This window comes from Arabidopsis lyrata (genome assembly GCF_000004255.2).
Source record: "Arabidopsis lyrata subsp. lyrata unplaced genomic scaffold ARALYscaffold_2, whole genome shotgun sequence".
NCBI classification, from domain to species: domain Eukaryota; kingdom Viridiplantae; phylum Streptophyta; class Magnoliopsida; order Brassicales; family Brassicaceae; genus Arabidopsis; species Arabidopsis lyrata.
The window spans coordinates 91,839-109,333 of record NW_003302554.1 but is presented as its reverse complement, the minus strand read 5'-3'; the positions used below and the strand labels follow the sequence as shown (position 1 = coordinate 109,333).

General features: G+C 38.9%; 4 protein-coding genes across 6 annotated transcripts; 2 read left to right on the top strand and 2 right to left on the bottom strand.

Annotated features, from left to right (window-relative positions):
- Positions 1-152: 152 nt before the first annotated feature.
- LOC9323936 lies at positions 153-1,029 on the bottom strand. The gene is made up of 2 exons (XM_002886290.2): positions 991-1,029; positions 153-700 (listed from the first exon to the last, which is right to left on the bottom strand). The coding sequence occupies exons 1-2, from the start codon at positions 1,027-1,029 to the stop codon at positions 548-550; spliced, it is 192 nt and encodes a 63-aa protein (XP_002886336.2). The 3' UTR covers positions 153-547.
- A 2,792-nt stretch (positions 1,030-3,821) lies between these two features.
- LOC9323935 (short-chain dehydrogenase TIC 32, chloroplastic) lies at positions 3,822-5,951 on the top strand. The gene is made up of 6 exons (XM_021035321.1): positions 3,822-4,150; positions 4,256-4,487; positions 4,581-4,660; positions 4,761-4,917; positions 5,137-5,218; positions 5,335-5,951. The coding sequence occupies exons 1-6, from the start codon at positions 4,030-4,032 to the stop codon at positions 5,665-5,667; spliced, it is 1,005 nt and encodes a 334-aa protein (XP_020890980.1). The 5' UTR covers positions 3,822-4,029; the 3' UTR covers positions 5,668-5,951.
- Positions 5,952-6,138: 187 nt separating this feature from the next.
- On the top strand, positions 6,139-9,074 carry LOC9322402 (methyltransferase-like protein 17, mitochondrial). Of its 2 annotated transcripts, none has more exons than XM_002887825.2 (11): positions 6,139-6,646; positions 6,759-6,832; positions 6,906-7,000; positions 7,083-7,183; positions 7,286-7,369; positions 7,533-7,613; positions 7,725-7,808; positions 7,943-8,038; positions 8,141-8,220; positions 8,301-8,389; positions 8,470-9,074. In XM_002887825.2, the coding sequence occupies exons 1-11, from the start codon at positions 6,269-6,271 to the stop codon at positions 8,925-8,927; spliced, it is 1,620 nt and encodes a 539-aa protein (XP_002887871.1). In that variant the 5' UTR covers positions 6,139-6,268; the 3' UTR covers positions 8,928-9,074. The 2 variants fall into 2 exon arrangements, with proteins under 2 accessions (XP_002887871.1, XP_020890979.1); XM_021035320.1 differs by having other exon boundaries at positions 6,231-6,646; positions 6,917-7,000; positions 8,470-9,066.
- LOC9323934 (WD repeat-containing protein 44) lies at positions 9,049-12,218 on the bottom strand. Of its 2 annotated transcripts, XM_021035318.1 has the most exons (7): positions 11,961-12,218; positions 10,612-11,612; positions 10,438-10,528; positions 10,177-10,334; positions 10,057-10,108; positions 9,768-9,947; positions 9,049-9,682 (listed from the first exon to the last, which is right to left on the bottom strand). In XM_021035318.1, the coding sequence occupies exons 2-7, from the start codon at positions 11,602-11,604 to the stop codon at positions 9,222-9,224; spliced, it is 1,935 nt and encodes a 644-aa protein (XP_020890977.1). In that variant the 5' UTR covers positions 11,605-11,612; positions 11,961-12,218; the 3' UTR covers positions 9,049-9,221. The 2 variants fall into 2 exon arrangements, with proteins under 2 accessions (XP_020890977.1, XP_020890978.1); XM_021035319.1 differs by lacking the exon at positions 11,961-12,218 and having other exon boundaries at positions 10,612-11,879.
- Positions 12,219-17,495: the final 5,277 nt, after the last annotated feature.

Below are 17,495 nucleotides of genomic sequence, written 5' to 3'. Positions count from 1 at the left end.
CAAGATTGAAATAAACAGCCTCTCATTACTTCATATTTCCCAATTGCTCTAAGAAATCAAGATGGTTATGCATAGAAATGCCTAATGTTACTAGTGTGTTTTCTTGATCCTGAACTTGAATTCTCATCATTTATATATTAGCTTAGGCGGCATGAATCTAAAATTGTTTCAAGATTATGAACTTGACTACTCACCATTCATATACTTTTTGTACATATATATAGTTGATAGTTTCCAAGATTGGGACTGAGACTTGGAGCATAAAGAATCAGTCCCTGAATCCTTCATAGTGCTAAAGCCTAAGAAAACAAGATAGCTACGCATACAAATGCCTAAGTCGTACACCATCAATCGTATCATCATCAGGGTAATTTGTCCTCCATGGGTTTCATAATGCTGAGGTTTGTATAGCAGCATCTGCATTGACAATGTTTGGCGCCTTCTGTGTGACTTCTCCGTCAAAGCAATGTGTGGTCTTCTTGTGGAAAAGGAATGTAGTTTCTTCCTTATACATTACCAATGCAGTGTTAGGATGAGAAAGAAGAGATTAATCACGAGGCTCTCTCCAACAGAGCAGCATGACCAGGCATCGCCTAATTATGTATAGTCTCGATCTCGTCTCCTTCAAGGACCGATTTGGAGTCAGCTTGTTGATGTTCTTCACTTGCTTATGCAAATCCTTGTTTGACCCCATCAACTTCTATGTGCCCATCAAAAAGCAACTTTTCTTTCCCCCTTTATTATAATAGTTGGTTCAGAGTATGTCTTCTCTGAGTCATTAAGATGAATGTGAAACAAGAGACTGAGGCAAAGACTTCAAACTAGGATTTGATTGGTTTTGTGCAATTCAGGGTTTTTATTTTTGTCGTGCTGCATATTACTACTCTATTAGGATCAGTCTCTTCAAACCAACCGTCCAGTGTAACTGTCTTCTGCCAAATACAACCGTTACTTTTACTCATTTTTCTGTTTCTCCTCAAAATGACAAACTTCTTCAATTGTCAGTTTCTTCACCTTACACTTGTCCATTGATTCCACCAATTTAATTATGTAACTCTTGCTCTCTTTTTTTTTTTTTTTACTTCTCAAGTCAATATGATACCTTGATTTTAGGCATGCCTTGGAAAATGAATCATCATAAACTCATTAAAACAACAAAATTGGCCCTGATCACTTTCTTGACTTTCTTTAGTTTGGGTAGAAATTTTGATCCCTTGAAATTCATAATTAAATTAGTCATTAAAGATCTTCGATAATGTTTGAAGTATGATTTTTTTGAATTTAGGAGGTTGAATCTGACTAGGACTTTAACGCGGAGACGTTTCCATGTAAATCCATAGCTCATGAATCTCGTGGCTGTGCCTTGATCAATGAAACTCGTGCTTCCTTATTTTAATTGTGATTAATATTATAAACTAAAAGCAAGATACGATCTTGTATTAAGACGTAAGGGATCTACACTGATACATCACACTATCCAAAATTCAAAAATGTTTGATTAAAGAAATCATTTTAAAAACTTTATAGGATAATCGCCCGCCACAAGTTACAAGTCTATTATTATATATGTAGTCAACGTGTAAACCACAAAGTTACGATAATATTCACTCGACCGGGTTGGAGATTTCCTGCTTGAGACTAGATTCTTTAAAGAAAAAAAAATTGACGTCGGTCAACAAATATTAAAATCTAACCATTCATGAAAGAAAAAGAGTATCAAACTGTCTACAAAAGAGAGAATCAAGTAGCCACTCACAAAAATCTCAGACTGTATGGACCATCCATATTATAGCTTGAATATATGTAATAGTTCTCCAAAGACTCTACTAATTATAAAACAAAGAATATGATCATTGGTTAATAAAAATGGTAGCAATAGAAAAAGGATGTGACCAACTCTCTCTTGGCAAGTTGGTATCCGATTACACAACCTAACCTAACCCGTTTTAACATAAAGCAAAGATTCCAACATTGTCAAGGTCGTTCCAATTCCAAAGGTGGAGGAGTCTCTTTTCTTAATTCCCATTAATCATAAAGTTTTATAATGTATATTCAACGTCTCTCACCCAACGAGCATATATATTTTATAATGTGGGATCCTTGAAAGAGACAACGCCTCCCAAGGTGGAGGAGTTTATTTATTCACAAACACTTCATCAATTTTGAGTTTATCTCTACGTCCCTTCTACCATTCCTATTATATATATCCTGCAAAATTTGATTAGTTATTTATTCTTGGAGGTTGGACCACCTTTTTCTTTAATAGAGAAGAGGAAATTAGTTTTCGATCCATATAAACTTTTCATAATTTAAGACCAATCATTGAAATTTATTTATGATAGATTCACAAAACGTAAATCATTGTGTTGTATAAGCAACGCGGTATCTAAATTCGAATTTAGGGAAACGATAGCAATCTTTGGTGAATGATCAAAACACCTTTGGGTAAAATACATTATAATATGTCTTCCATAGCCTAATTCCTTTTCCATTAATTCCTTTTGGCAAATTCTTCTATAGCTAGATAACATGATGCAAATAACCTGATAACTTACTTAGATTCATGAATGCTTTATCAAAAAAATTGTTTTACTTTAGATTCTATATAATTTCTGTGCAGAGTATTATTCTTATCCGGTCCTGTTGATGAGAATTCCTAAAATGAATCCTTTTATTGAGTTTGAGGTGAGATAATTTATAACTATGAGCCAATTGTTTAATACTTATTAAATGGATCATTCTAGAGCTGCAAATAAGACACATGTATATAGTTTGGAGTTGAAACATTTTATAAAATAAAAATATATTTTATAAATAAAATTTAGTGGAATTGTTAGTGGGTAGTAGTTGGATTTGGGTAAGATTACTTTATGATGATTTTCATATTTAGGCTTGAAGATCTTCTTCTCATCCATTGACGGATTGGATCCTCCAAGAACAGAGAGACCAATTAGCTTACTCTATTGTGCCATTCTCCACCGTATCTTTTGCTTCAACCACTTACAATTTTACAAAGGAAAAATAACTACAAGACAATTTACCTAAAGGTGGAATTTAAGAATATTCTCAAAATATCACTTTAACTACGTGTTTGATGTATCAAAATCATATACAAATTATATATAAGAGAGACTTTAAAAAAGGATCAAGTCTTTGTTCTATTCCTTGGTTTTGAGTTTAAGCGGTCGTAAATGTTGAATAGTGAAACTTTGTAGGCAAGACTCAAGAGTAGTTTCATTATGAAGAAAGAAAATAACTGTAAACGCTCTAAATGGAGTTGAGAAACTTGTATATAACAAGAACATCCCTATATATATGACACATATAAATGAAAAATTGGACAAGTTCTTTTCTACTATAGTATGGTAATCTAGTATAGTTGGGTTCATACATTTTGTAGATAAAAATTGGATACATGTTGTGGATTCTTAGGTCCATGTAGATAAACCTGCACTTTTCAATAGAGTGTGGTGAGAGATAGAGTTTCTTTCACCTCTTATGATGATTTCAAAAGTAGGAGGAGGGGACCATATTAAAAATGTAAAGATTCGAAGGATAATACCCATTAGAAAGTTGGACATCATTAGTAAATAGTGAGTGTTACCCAAAACATGGCACTACCTATGCATTGTTTCTGATTCTATATTACAGTTTTTCTTTATGTATTTTGGACGATTATGTTTTGTAATCACATAAATTTCAATTATAATTTTGCTACGTGACTCATCTTCCTCTATAATTCCTCTTAGTCAAATAGAGTTGGCTAACTAAACCTTTTATTTTAATCAAATTATTCCGTTTTTATCTTGTTTTAGTGCCAATCAAAAACACTCTAATAATTTTTACTCGTTTCTTACAAAGATATTAAGAATGATACAACATAAAAAAATGTTGTCTCCCTTTATCCGCAATTGTTCCTCAAAGAAGTAGCACTATAAATAGTCTCATCACCCAAAGACATAAACCCCAACACTCAAACCTCAACTGCTCTCCCATAACCGAAACCGAGAGAAAGAAAAATAGAAAAAGATGATTGAGACGGTTAAACACCTGATCGGCTCCGGTGGTCCCAGCGGATTCGGGTCAAGATCCACCGCCGATCATGTCACTTGTAATTCTGATCTCCGTTCTCTAACTGCCATCATCACTGGTGAGTATAGAGTTAAAGACTTAGAGTTGTCTCTTCTTTTTCAACTTCACTGAGTCGCAAAACAAGTTTCCTATCTAATAGACTCTCTGTTTCTTTTTATACTAGGCGCTACGTCGGGGATAGGAGCGGAGACAGCGCGTGTTCTTGCTAAGCGTGGAGCTCGACTTGTGCTTCCGGCTCGGAGCGTCAAAACCGCCGAGGAAACAAAAGCTCGTATCCTGGCGGAGTTTCCTGATGCGGAGATCATCGTTATGCATCTTGATCTCAGCTCACTTACCTCTGTCCGCCGATTCGTGGACGATTTCGAATCTCTCAATCTCCCACTCAACATCCTCATGTAACTTAAACTCTCGTCTTATAAATCCACACACAAAAGCAAAGAAGAAAATCTCCTAACCTTTTTGTTTTTAATGTTTTTGGTTTGTATCAGAAACAATGCCGGGAAATACGCGCATAAGCATGCCATCTCTGAGGACGGTGTGGAGATGACCTTTGCCACTAATTATCTCGGTAATTAAGTTTTCTTAAATCAATCATTGAATTGATAAATCATTTCATTAATTTAAATATTATATGTCCTCTAATAGTGATTTATGGGGTGCTTAATTAGGCCATTTTCTGCTGACGAAACTGCTGTTAAAGAAGATGATTGAAACGGCGGCACAAACCGGCGTGCAAGGCCGTATAGTCAACGTCACGTCCGTCATCCATAGCTGGTTTTCCGGTGATATGTTGCAATATCTCGCCGATATCTCGCGGAACAATAGGTAATCCATTTTAAATTAGTACTTGCTAGAAAAATCATTCCAATCATATAGCGAATAATTTAGTCATCATTGTTTAATAATAAGTACAAAAAGGTGATGCGACGACAAAAATAAACGCCGTCGTCCTCTCGTCTTTTTCCCGTTATTTAAATGATATTTTTGGAGAGAATAATAGATAATAAATACTTAAGGCTAGCCTTTTAACTTTGCGTTTTACAGAAATTACGATGCGACTCGAGCCTACGCTCTCTCCAAGCTCGCCAACGTGCTCCACACTCTTGAGCTTTCCCGGATTCTCCATGTACGTTTCTATACAAACTAACCCTTTATAATTTTGAATCTATTTTCTCTTTTAAAACAGAAATATATTTAGTAATCTCTACTCATTTGTAATAATAAACTAAACTATATTTGCAGAAAATGGATGCTAATGTGACGGCCAATTGTGTCCATCCTGGTATCGTGAGAACCCGTCTCACAAGAGATCGAGAAGGCATCGTCACAGACTTAGTGTTTTTCTTGACCTCCAAGCTATTGAAGTCTGTTCCTCAGGCAGCAGCTACGACATGTTACGTGGCAACAAGTCCGAGATTGAGGAACGTGTGTGGCAAGTACTTCTCAGACTGCAACGAAGCTAGGACATCTAAATTCGGGTCTTGCAATCTTAAAGCTCAGAGACTCTGGACTGCTTCTGACTTGTTGGTTTCTCCACCCAATTCCACTCCCGATCTTTCTCAAACGTCCTTTTAATCAACAACCATCCTAGCTATTTCTACGTGTATATCCCAAGCCCTCTATATAGTATAGTAATACCTTATAATTAATAGCTATAGCAATATACTATAGATGAATGGGCCAAACGTTCCTTTGTGTGTGTGCATATAAGCAAGCCTCCCTATATTTAATATGTGGTTATGGTTTGACATTATATATTGTTAATATATTAGTTGTAGGGTTTTGTAATCCTAGCTAGCTAGGTCCTTGTTATGTAATATATATATATATACATCATTCAAAACATTAAAAAATTTCATAATCTTGGTGTTCTTAGTTAAATTTGTTTATTTCTTCTGTTGATGAATGAAATGAAATCGAATCCACAAGACCACAAGCCAAATTTCGATTTGTCAACCACTCCTCAAATGGATCTTCCAGTCATACCATGTACCACCAATAATTACTGCTATAATAAAGGGCTTGTTATAGTAGGCCCATTAAATACTGACTTGGTCTTTGAAAGGCCCATGAAGCTAAGCCCTAGAGTCCTAGACCCTCCTCTCTCTTCTTCCTCCTCGGAGGCTAAAACCTCTCGGCTCCAGCAACCGCATTTGAGATCAAGCTCCGGCTGAAAATGGCGAATGCCCAGAAAGTCTTCACCGTCGAAACCCTAAGGTCTGCAGCCAAGCAGTCTCTCCGTTGCCTAGTCGTCCCCGTCCGTCTCCGCCGCGCGATTAAGAAATATCTTCGCGAAGAAGATGATCCTCACATAAGGAAGAAGGTGCGTCAGTTATCGGAATCATTCCAAGAGATCAAGGACACGAATCTTCAGTTACCTGAAACCACGGCCAAGAGTCTGGCTGATTCTATGAACTCGTTGGAGACCAAGCGATGGAAGATACAGACCGTTTATGGAGATAGCGGTCTCCAATACAGAGACGGTGAGACTGCTGCTTACATTGCTTCTCGTATGCCCGCCGTCTTCTCCGTCTGCTACAGAGTCCTCATCGAGGTACTTTCTACTTTAAGGTTTAAGTGAATGTTAGATCATGCTGATTAGTCCTGAGCTCTTGGAAGATGGGATAGTTGTGTAGAGAATTGAGATTTGTTAACTTCTTATATAGATTCGTAGAAGAGTACCGGGTTTTGCGCCTACAAGAGTGCTGGATTTTGGTGCTGGCACTGGCTCGGGTTTCTGGTGAGGAGATAGATGTTTCCCTATTAGCTTTGCTGCTTCTATTTTGTTCTTGATTCGTTGTAACATCTTTTAGGGCGGTTAAAGAGGTTTGGCCAAAGTCTGTGGAGAAAGTAAATATAGTGGAACCATCTCAATCAATGCAGCGTGCAGGACGTGACTTAATCCAGGGTAATTTCACTTTGATAGTCTCTGACAAAACACTACGTGCAGTGATTGATTCTGATCTTTACCATTTTTGTGAATATGAAAGGCCTCAAGGATTTACCTCTCATCCATGGGTATACTAGCCTGCTAGCTCTTAATAAAGAGATCAACAAAAAGTCTGAGAGGAAACATGATCTTGTCATCGCTGTGAGTTATCTCTTTTATCACTCGCACCAGCTGTGATTCTTGTTTACACGTTCTGATTTTTTACTGAATAAACTTTCCAAATGCTTTTCTGTTGTGATTAAGTCCTATGTGTTAGGGGAGATACCATCTCTGAAAGACAGGATTACTGTGGTTCGCCAGCTCTGGGACCTTACAGATGATCTCTTGGTATGGTTTTGAGTTTTATCATCCTTCATTCTCCTCAATCACTTCTTTTATACTAGAACGTGTTCTTCTCCTCAAATGTTATCCCTGTGTGCACTGTGCATTTTGATCTGCTGAATCCATTAAGCTTTATTATGAATTTCTTACAGAAATTTTGATTGGACAGGTTTTGATTGAACCAGGAACGCCACACGGTGCTAATATTATATCTCAGATGCGGTCCCATATACTGTGGATGGAGAAGAGGGTACTTTTCATTTGCTTACACATATCTTCATGCTTAAATAATGATCTGTTTCTGTTCTCAGACGTTATTTATTCCTCCTCTGCTTATTTTTAAGTATTCATTTTGTCTTAGAAACTGCGTAAACTGGAAAAGAAAATGAAGAAAGATGGTAAGGACGTGCTCGATCTCAAATCTGGTGCGCATATTGTTGCTCCAGTAAGTGTCAATATCCTTCCTCAAAAACTCTCCTTTCCAGTTATCAAACACTAGGTCATGAATTTGATGTACAGTTTCTATGAATATGATTACGTGAATGTATTGTAACACAAAGAAGGGGGTTGCAAATGCAGTGCCCTCATGATGGAAAGTGTCCGCTGGAAAACACTGGAAAGTACTGCCATTTTGTTCAGCGGTTGCAGAGAACTTCGTCTCAGCGTTCCTACAAGGTTCCTTAATTTTGCTTGGAGTTTTCTTCAGCAAATATATAGTATATATTAGTCAGCTCTATGTTTGCTGATGACTCCAAACCCAAAACTTTACTTTTGCAGCGTACAAAAGGTGTTCCCCTACGTGGGTTTGAGGATGAGAAGTTTTGTTTTGTGGCTTTCAGGAGAGGTCAGCGCCCACGGTTCGTAGTTTTGTAATGTTGAATGATTATTTTGATTACCTTTAGAGAAACGTTGTTAAGGAATTTGGCCTTCGATTTAGGGAGTTGTGGCCTCTTGACGGTATGAAGTTGGAGACATTGAAGGAGAGACGCGCAAATAAGAAACCCGAGGATCTGGAGGTTGATTATGGTAAGTCTGTGACTAATCTATGAAAACCATGCGCATAATCTAGCTTTTGACCCTTCTTTGTGCCCATTTGATATGTGCAGAGGACTTTATCAAATCACAGGTGGTTGAAGTGCCTTACATTGATCCAAGAGCATATGACTCCGACACCATGGATGATGAGGAGGAGGAACAAGAAGACGGTGAAGGTACCGATGAGGACGACGAAGACAAGATTGAAGAAGAAATTGAAGAGGAAGAGGAGAGTGAGAGGGCGAGTGTGGGAGGGGGATGGGGAAGAATCATATTCCCTCCATTCCGCAAAGGGAAACAAGTGACGTTGGATATGTGTGTGCCAACCAAAGAGGACGGGTCAGAGGGAGCATTCGAAAGGAGAGTGATAACTAAAAGCAAGAACCCGGATCTTCATTTGCAGGCCAAGAAATCCTTTTGGGGAGACTTATGGCCTCTCACGACTCAACAAGAAAGTGGCAAAGAGAGGCAAGTAGATGCTGAGTGGTGTCGCCCGGATCAAGACCAGAAATGGGGTAGTTGGCCATAAGAGTCTTTTCATAAGAGTTAAGGATTCATTGTCATCCATGTAAAATCCTGACTTGGTCAAGTGTTAAAAGGCATTGCCCATAGAGAAGAAACAGACGAATTGTAGTTACAATTCTGAAAAAAATAACAATATTGACACATTGGGGCTTAGAGCACAAAAACAAAATCACACCATACATATTACCAACAACTAACAGTGCACAAGACATCTTTTCAATATCTGTGTAATGTGTATACATATATTACTCCTAAGTAACAAATAAAAGAATCCTATCTAATAACTTGTCTATGCCTTTTAGACCCGAACAGGCAAACCATAGTTGTGGAATACTCTGATCCTTCCATCCCAAGTCGCTGTCACAATCACAAGCCCCCACAGGTGAGGCTGCCATACACTCCTCAAAAGCTTAAGCTTCCCTCTGTTGCTCATTACAACATCTTCCAGCTTCTCTTCAGGCCACGTTGTTGATCCTTTCATTGGAGAGAAACAGTCCACTTTCGGTATCTTTCTGTCCAAATCTGTGATACACTCGGACAGACCATCCCTACTTCCTTGTCTGAGCCAAGGAATAGCCACAGATGCATTGTGCGAGAGAAAGCCCTCGTAAGACCGGATGCTTTTCGGTGTTTCTGAATACAGCTTCTTGCTGGGTAATTGAGAGTAGCTCCAGACATTAATGTATGAATCCTCTGATGTTGAGATGATGTGTTTACCGTCTGAAATAAATGAAGCAGATGTTGTGCGAAGGCTAGAAGCTGCAAGCGCAAAAGAAAGTTACAATCGTCAATCTTAAATAAGACAAATGCAATCATTCATCTGCAGTTATGAACAGATGCTGACCTTTAAGCTTGCAGATGACATCATCTCCGCATAAGATGCGTATCTGTGAATCGGCAGAAGTAACCATTACTTTGTACGAGTCAGTGTCACTGGGAAGAAATTGAAGACCACTTATCCTTTTGCTTGTAACCTTCTTCTTCCCATGGACGTTGATCTCTTGGTCCATTTGCAGCTGATTATCTGAGGTACACAATATGAAGAATAATAAGCTCCAACCAACTATTGCATCTGTTCAAAATTTGTCATTAAGCAATGATCTCAATCTCGAATTGTGAGAAGATAAACGTACCGAATATATGGTAGAAGCGGCAGTTCCCTGTCATGGAACCTATTACTGCACCCTGCAAAACTCTAGAGTAAGCAGCTGTTCATAAGACAATTTAAGGAAAACTAAAATCTTTCAAATTACCTTTGCATCTGGACGATAGCACACAGCTGTTACAATGTCTCTTATGTCTGTGTAGTCAACAACCCGGCAACGAGTCACATCCCATATTCGAACTTTCCCATCAATCGATCCGCTTATAAAATAATTATCGTCCACAGGGTTAAATGCCACACAAGTCACTGCGTAAGAAGAAGAGGGAGAAGGTGTGAGTGAGTACTGAGTACACAGCAAAAGAAAAAGAATAATAAAAGTACCAAAGGCAGCATTGTAGAAGAAGCTCACCGAAATTGTTATGAGTGAACGTTCTGAGACATTCATCACAACCTACTCTCCATAAACGAACAGTCTCGTCGACAGAAGATGACAAGAGATACTGCAGCAAAGAGGGGTAAATGTAAGAGGATGTACACAATCAAAGACTATATAAATGTAGGAAGAGTTTGAAAAGATGTTTACCCCTTTCTCCGACCAGGAAAGATCCAAGATCTCACCTATATGTCCTCTGAACTCATGCAGAGGCTTCTCCAATATACTGAAGATGGTAGGAGGTAACACTACACAAGTTGAGTCCGATGACTTCCTCAAAAAACTTGTCTTCTTTTCGGATTTCTCATTGTTGATCTTCAGGGGCTCAATCTGAGAATGTTGATTCATCCCAAAGTAAACACCAGAATCAACCTCAGCTACTTCGTACTTGTCTGTTCTCTCTTCCTCGGTTATACTCCAAACTCGAACAACACCGTCTTCACCAGCGCTTGCAATGTATTTCCCATCAGGAGAAAACTTCATGGCTAAGATGGAGCCATCATGCGCTGAAAATTCTTGGTCAATACACAGAGATGAAAGCTCCTTGAAGTGCTTTTTATGTGTCTGCACTCGCGCAACTTGATGCAATGGTGATCTCACTGATTGACAGTCCATAGACTCAAAAACATGTGTCAAAACACCAAGCTTCTTTAACCAAGATTTAGCCCCTTTCTTGAGCAAATCATCTCTTTGACTCAATGGAGAGTTGTGAAAATCGCCAAAGCAACCCGATTTACTAGAACTGGATTCACTTAATCCTTCAGGCATAGTAGAACTGCTACTACTAGAATGATTCCTGGACAACAAGGTCTGATCATCTGTATCCTCCTCAGCAGAGGATGTATCAAATCCAGAGGACGTAGTGGATTCATTCCTCACCAACAAATCCACAGCAGAAGAGAGGTTAACAACTTGAGACACAAGGTTAGAATCAGAATGGGATGGTTCAAGGTCGTCATCCTCAGAATCATCATCATCTGTTGCAGTCTGTTTGAAACTAAAGCCCATAGATTGTAAAAACTTACGCCGACGACTGGAAACACTATCCGGAGTATTGGTCCAGAGATGTAAACCAAAGTCGCTGGAATGTTCAGAGGCATCAAAGAAGCGATCTTCATCTTCTTCATCCCCACGAGTACCCATCACACACTCTGTTTCCGTAACGGAAAAAAAAAAGAAAAAGGAAAGCCGTAAGAAAGACTTCAACTTTGGCTACCAAAACAAAAAAAAAAAAGTCTCATTCTTTCTTTAGTGCTAGTCAATTCATATATACACGAAATTTGAAAATTCCAGAAAAGGCTAACAGCGAAATGCAGAGTCAAACCCAAAGACCAAAAATCTGAAATTAGGCCTTAAAAATGGAGAATGGTATAGTTTAATAGTAGACGACCTAACTAAATAACGTGGAAGAGATTGCTTACAAGTAAACTATAAACAACGAAATTCATCTTAATAAACAAAATTAGAATGAAGAAGAAGAATTGGAGGATTTTGCTTACCAAACCCAATTGTTGTTGAATCAAGTCCGTCCGTGATCTTTCTTAAAAAAAACCAAGAGTTTGGTCTCGAAGGAGGGTTATTAAAAACCGAACGAACGGGTATGAAAGTATGTGTCGGTTGGATAGGCACTCTTTCAATTGAAACCCTTTTGGTTTAAGAGTAAACACAAAAGTTTCAATCTTTGAAAGGGTTTTAGAGAGAGGGAGGGAGACTCTCTTCTTTATCAAAATTAATACTATTTGGGATGGTTTTTCTTCGACCGTACGAAGATAGGTTCAAGGGAAAATGGTACTACAAATACTAATGAACAAACAAAATTAAAAAAATAAAAAAAAATTGCATGTCGTTTTGTTATCTCTTCTTATCTTTCGATTTTTCCAATTTTTATTTTTTTATTGTCAACCACTTTCACTGACTGACTTCAAAATATATTCTTCTTCTTTATAAAACACCTAAAAAAACTTTATTCATTGCTTTCTTTTATCAACTCATATTTGGAAATTTTGTTAAAGAATTAATTCAATAACGTGAAAATTCAATTGGTGATTATATGTTTAGATGGCTTGTGATAGTATTTTCAAATTTCAATTATATAATTATCATCCACTACTCATCACAACAAAAGACCTAAATCTCTCATATCCATCTATCTCCTTTCTTAAACACAATCGAAAAACTATATTATTACAACACACCGGTTTAATTTGTGTTCTACGAACAATCTTTATATTAGCTAGATATCTGTCTGTATTACGGATATGAATTCAAATAAATATTTTTTGAAATCCAACGATCATGAAATTTGAATATTCAATCCGTATTTAATCTTTGTCATTAAAAAGAAATTGGTGCACCCATTTTTCTACTACAAATCCCTATCTTTTAATTAGCTTTAAATAAATATTAATAAGCGTCTATGTTATGTAGTAGACTCGTCTCTACATTTCGATCTTTATTCAAGTCAATATATGTTTTTTTCGTGTACCAAATATAAATTAAAATATTACTTTACGTGTTTTTCTTATTGTATTTTGTTGACAATAGTTCGTCCATGAAAAAATAAATATTCCAAGGCCTACCACTCACTCACCCAACTAATAAATTAATAATACATAAAATGCCCTACGGCCAAAGTATTGTTAAATTACAAGTTGGAAAAATAAAATCATAGGCTACTCGTATTTGGGACCTATAATGTAAATATATTATACTTAGGCTAATATGTTAATTTCCCTAAGTATGTTTAGGGTTTTATGTGTAGGATGTATATATATTTTTTCTCAATGTCAATAGAACACAACTTTTCTCTTTATTCTCTTATCCCTTTGGCATGGTATCAGAGCTAGGGTTTTAAGAAGAAAATCAAACAAAGGGAAAAGAAGAGAAGATGGCTGACGTTGACGGGAAAGAGGTTGCTCCGGTGAAGACTGCGGAAGGCGGCGGCGGGAGTGGACTCACGGTGGCGGAGAAGGCTAGGGCCTCTCCACTTTATCTCCATCATTCTGATGGACCGGGTAATGTGATTACTACTGTTCAATTAAAGGGAGAAAACTATGAAGATTGGGCTAAGCATGTGCGGAACGCCTTGCGAACGAAACGGAAATTAGGGTTTATTGATGGGACCTTGGAGAAACCTACCAAGGATGATGAGATTGAACAGTGGGAAGTGGTTAATTCTATGTTAATCGCTTGGATTATGAACACGATTGAGCCGACTCTCAGGACATCGATTTCTATGGTGGATGAAGCTCAAGTGTTGTGGGAAGATTTGAAGCTTCAATTCTCTGCGGGAAACGGGCCAAGAATCAGTGAGCTTCGGGTTGATATAGCAAACTGTAGGCAAAACGGAGATACGGTAATGGTGTACTATGGGAGACTTAAGAAGATGTGGGATGAATTGGCAATTTACAAGCCTATTCGATCATGTAGTTGTGGAGAACTAGCTGCTCAGTTGGAAGAAGACCGTAATGAAGAGAGAACCAATACCTTCTTGAATGGTTTAGATTATGCGAAGTTTGGTACGGTGCGTTCTACTATCACAAGTATGGAACCACTACCCAAGCTCTCACAAGTCTATCAAAGGATCATTCGAGAAGAGAGACAACTCACGATTACTAGGAATCGTGATGCCACTCCGGAGGCTGTGGGGTTTGCGGTCCAGGCTGCACAACGGGGTCAAACTTCCAATTTTTATCGCGAGAAGGACGTGACATATACTCATTGTGGTAAGTATGGGCATGCAAAGGCTGATTGCTTTCAGATAATTGGCCTTCCTGAATGGTGGGGAGAACGAGGTCGTGACTACAATGATCGCGGTAGAGGTGGACGTGGACGTGGAGGACGTGGTGGCCGGTTTGGACGTGGTCGCAGGTCCGGTGGTAAGGCTAACGCGGTCACGGGTGTTCAGGCAAATATTGTTGGGGGAATACAAGCTAATTCAACAAGAACACCGGCTGATTTGGATCGTCAATCTCTACCACAGATGAGTGATGATCAATGGAATGCTCTCAAGGGTCTCTTTGCTTCTCAAAAGTCAAATCCTAATGAGAAGCTGAATGGTAAGAAAGAATGTGTTGATTTTATTATTGATACAGGAGCATCACACCACATGACTGGTAATTTAGACTATTTGTCTAATGTGATGAATACCAATCCATGTATGATCGGTCTACCGGATGGTGATCATGTGGTGTCCACCCAACATGGTGATATATGTCTCGGGGGTGATTTGTGGCTACAAAGAGTTTTGTACTCTAAGGATTTAACATGCTCCTTAATTTCGGTTGCAAAGTTGTTGAAAGTGGTTAAGGGTTCTATTACATTCACTGATGAGTTGTGTGTTATACAGGACCGGGCTATGAAGACGCTGATTGGGGTTGGTGAAGAGTGTGGGGACGTGTACGTGCTTCGAGGGGTGATTGGTGCGAAGATACACAAGACTGTGAGCAGTTCAGGATCATGGGATTTATGGCATCGTCGTCTTGGTCATCCGTCTAGTCATGTTGTTCCCTATTTATCGAGTTATTTAGATATTGGAAAGCAAGTTAGTTCCACAACAGTTTGTGATATTTGTTTACGGGCTAAACAAACCCGGGATTGTTTTCATGAAAGTTCTAATAAAGCTGCTGGAATTTTTGATTTGATTCATTGTGATCTCTGGGGTCCGTATCGAATAGTATCTACTTCGGGTGCTGCGTATTTTCTGACAATAGTAGATGATTATTCGAGAGCGGTTTGGGTGCACCTGTTACGAGAAAAGAGTGAAGTCGGTGTAACTCTTAAGAATTTTTTCAAAATGGTGGAACGACAGTTTGAGAAGAAGGTGAAAGTAGTACGTAGTGATAATGGCGGGGAATTTATGGGTTTGCGATCGTACTTTCTTGAAGAGGGAATCATGCATCAAACGTCGTGTGTCTATACTCCTCAACAAAATGGTAGAGTGGAGAGAAAGCATAGACATATATTGAATGTTGCTAGATCGTTGATGTTTCAAGCTACCTTACCACGTCAGTTTTTGGGTGAGTGTGTTATGACTGCATGTCATTTGATTAATCAAACTCCATCCACTGTTTTGCAAGGAAAGACACCCTATCAGCTGTTGTTTGGGGAAGTACCTAATATCACTCACTTACGAGTCTTTGGTAGCTTATGCTTTGCTCGTAATGTTTTGCGGGATAAAGATAAGTTTGGGGAACGAAGTAGACGGTGTGTTTTTATGGGGTACCCATTTGGTCATAAGGGATGGCGTGTGTATGATTTGGAGAAGTTGTAATTCTTTGTTTCTCGGGATGTGGTGTTTCAAGAAGATGAATTCCCATATCAGTTGTCGGAACAGCGATCGATCGATCCACAGCCGGGATCGATCGATCCCGCACAGTTTGAAGATGATCAGTTTCGACCAGAGACGACTAGATCGATCGATCCAGCACGTGGATCGATTGATCCCGAGTTACTGACATTTGATGAGTTGACGGACCAAACGGGATCGATCGATCCGGCACGTAGATCGATCCCAAGCTACTGACATATGACGAGCTTGGACTCGAGACGGAGCGATCGATCGATCCCACGCCTAGATCGATCGATCCAGAGAAAATTACTGAGACATCAGCCACTAACGGATCGATCGATCCAGCATCCAGCTCGTCCGGTGTTCATATTACGGAGTCCAAAGATAATAAAAAGACTTCGTATACTGCTTTGGAGGAAAGGGGGAGTCAATTAGGGAATGATAATCTGACTAGTGAAGGGATTAAAGTTAGACAAAGCGAACGGGAAAGAAAACCTCCGGCTCATCTAAGTGATTATGTACTACATACTACACGTTGCTCAGTTGAACATCCCACACTCTCACCGGCACCCACTCAATCAGCGTCCTCTGCTCCAGGTACGGTCCTCTATCCCATTGCTAATTATGTGAGTTGTGACCGATTTTCTGATTCACAGAGAGCTTTTCTTGCGGCCATTACTGCTGTCTCGGTTCCTAAGTCATACTCGAAAGCCGTTAAGGATGAGAAATGGTGCAATGCGATGTCTGGAGAGGTGAATGCTTTGGAAGCAAATGACACTTGGGATATTACCGATCTTCCGCCAGGAAAGAAAGCTATTGGCAGTCATTGGATCTTTACTATCAAGTATAAGTCGAATGGGGAAATTGAGCGTTACAAGGCTCGTTTGGTGGCCATGGGAAATCGACAGGTCGAAGGGTTAGATTTTGATGAGACATTTGCTCCTGTTGTAAAAATGACAACTATTCGCGAGTTTCTTAAGATTGCGGCTGTCAAAGGATGGGAAGTACATCAGATGGATGTTCATAATGCGTTTCTACATGGGGATCTTGAGGAAGAAGTTTATATGAGATTACCTCCTGGCTTTGTTTCTCAAGATAAATCAAAAGTTTGTCGCCTTAAGAAATCTTTATATGGTCTACGTCAAGCACCACGTTGTTGGTTTGCTAAGCTTGCAGCAGCACTAAAAGGGTATGGGTTTGCTCAGCAGGTAGCCGATTACTCTCTTTTTACCTTGGAGCGTGGATCTATGCAACTCTTTGTGTTGGTCTATGTTGATGATTTGTTGATTGGGGGAAATGATCTTAATGGTTTTTAGGAGTTTAAGGGATACCTTAGTGAATTTTTTCATATGAAGGACTTGGGGGCTATTAAATATTTTTTGGGCATTGAAGTATCTCGGTCTCATGATGGTTTTTACTTGTCGCAAAGGAAGTATGCTTTGGATATTGTAAGTGAATGTGGGTTGTTGGGATGTCAACCAGTGTCTACTCCGCTTGAGCAAAACCATAAGTTGCCGGATGATGAAGGAGAGTTCTATGAGGATGTCGAGAGGTATAGGAGGCTTGTTGGGCGTTTGGTATATCTTACTTTTACCCGACCAGATTTGTCCTATGTTGTGCATATATTGGCTCAATTTATGCAACAACCACGTGCCAAGCATTGGGCTGCAGTTATACGGGTTGTCAGATATCTTAAAGGCTGTCCAGGTCAAGGTATTGTGTTGAGTTCTGATCATGATTTACA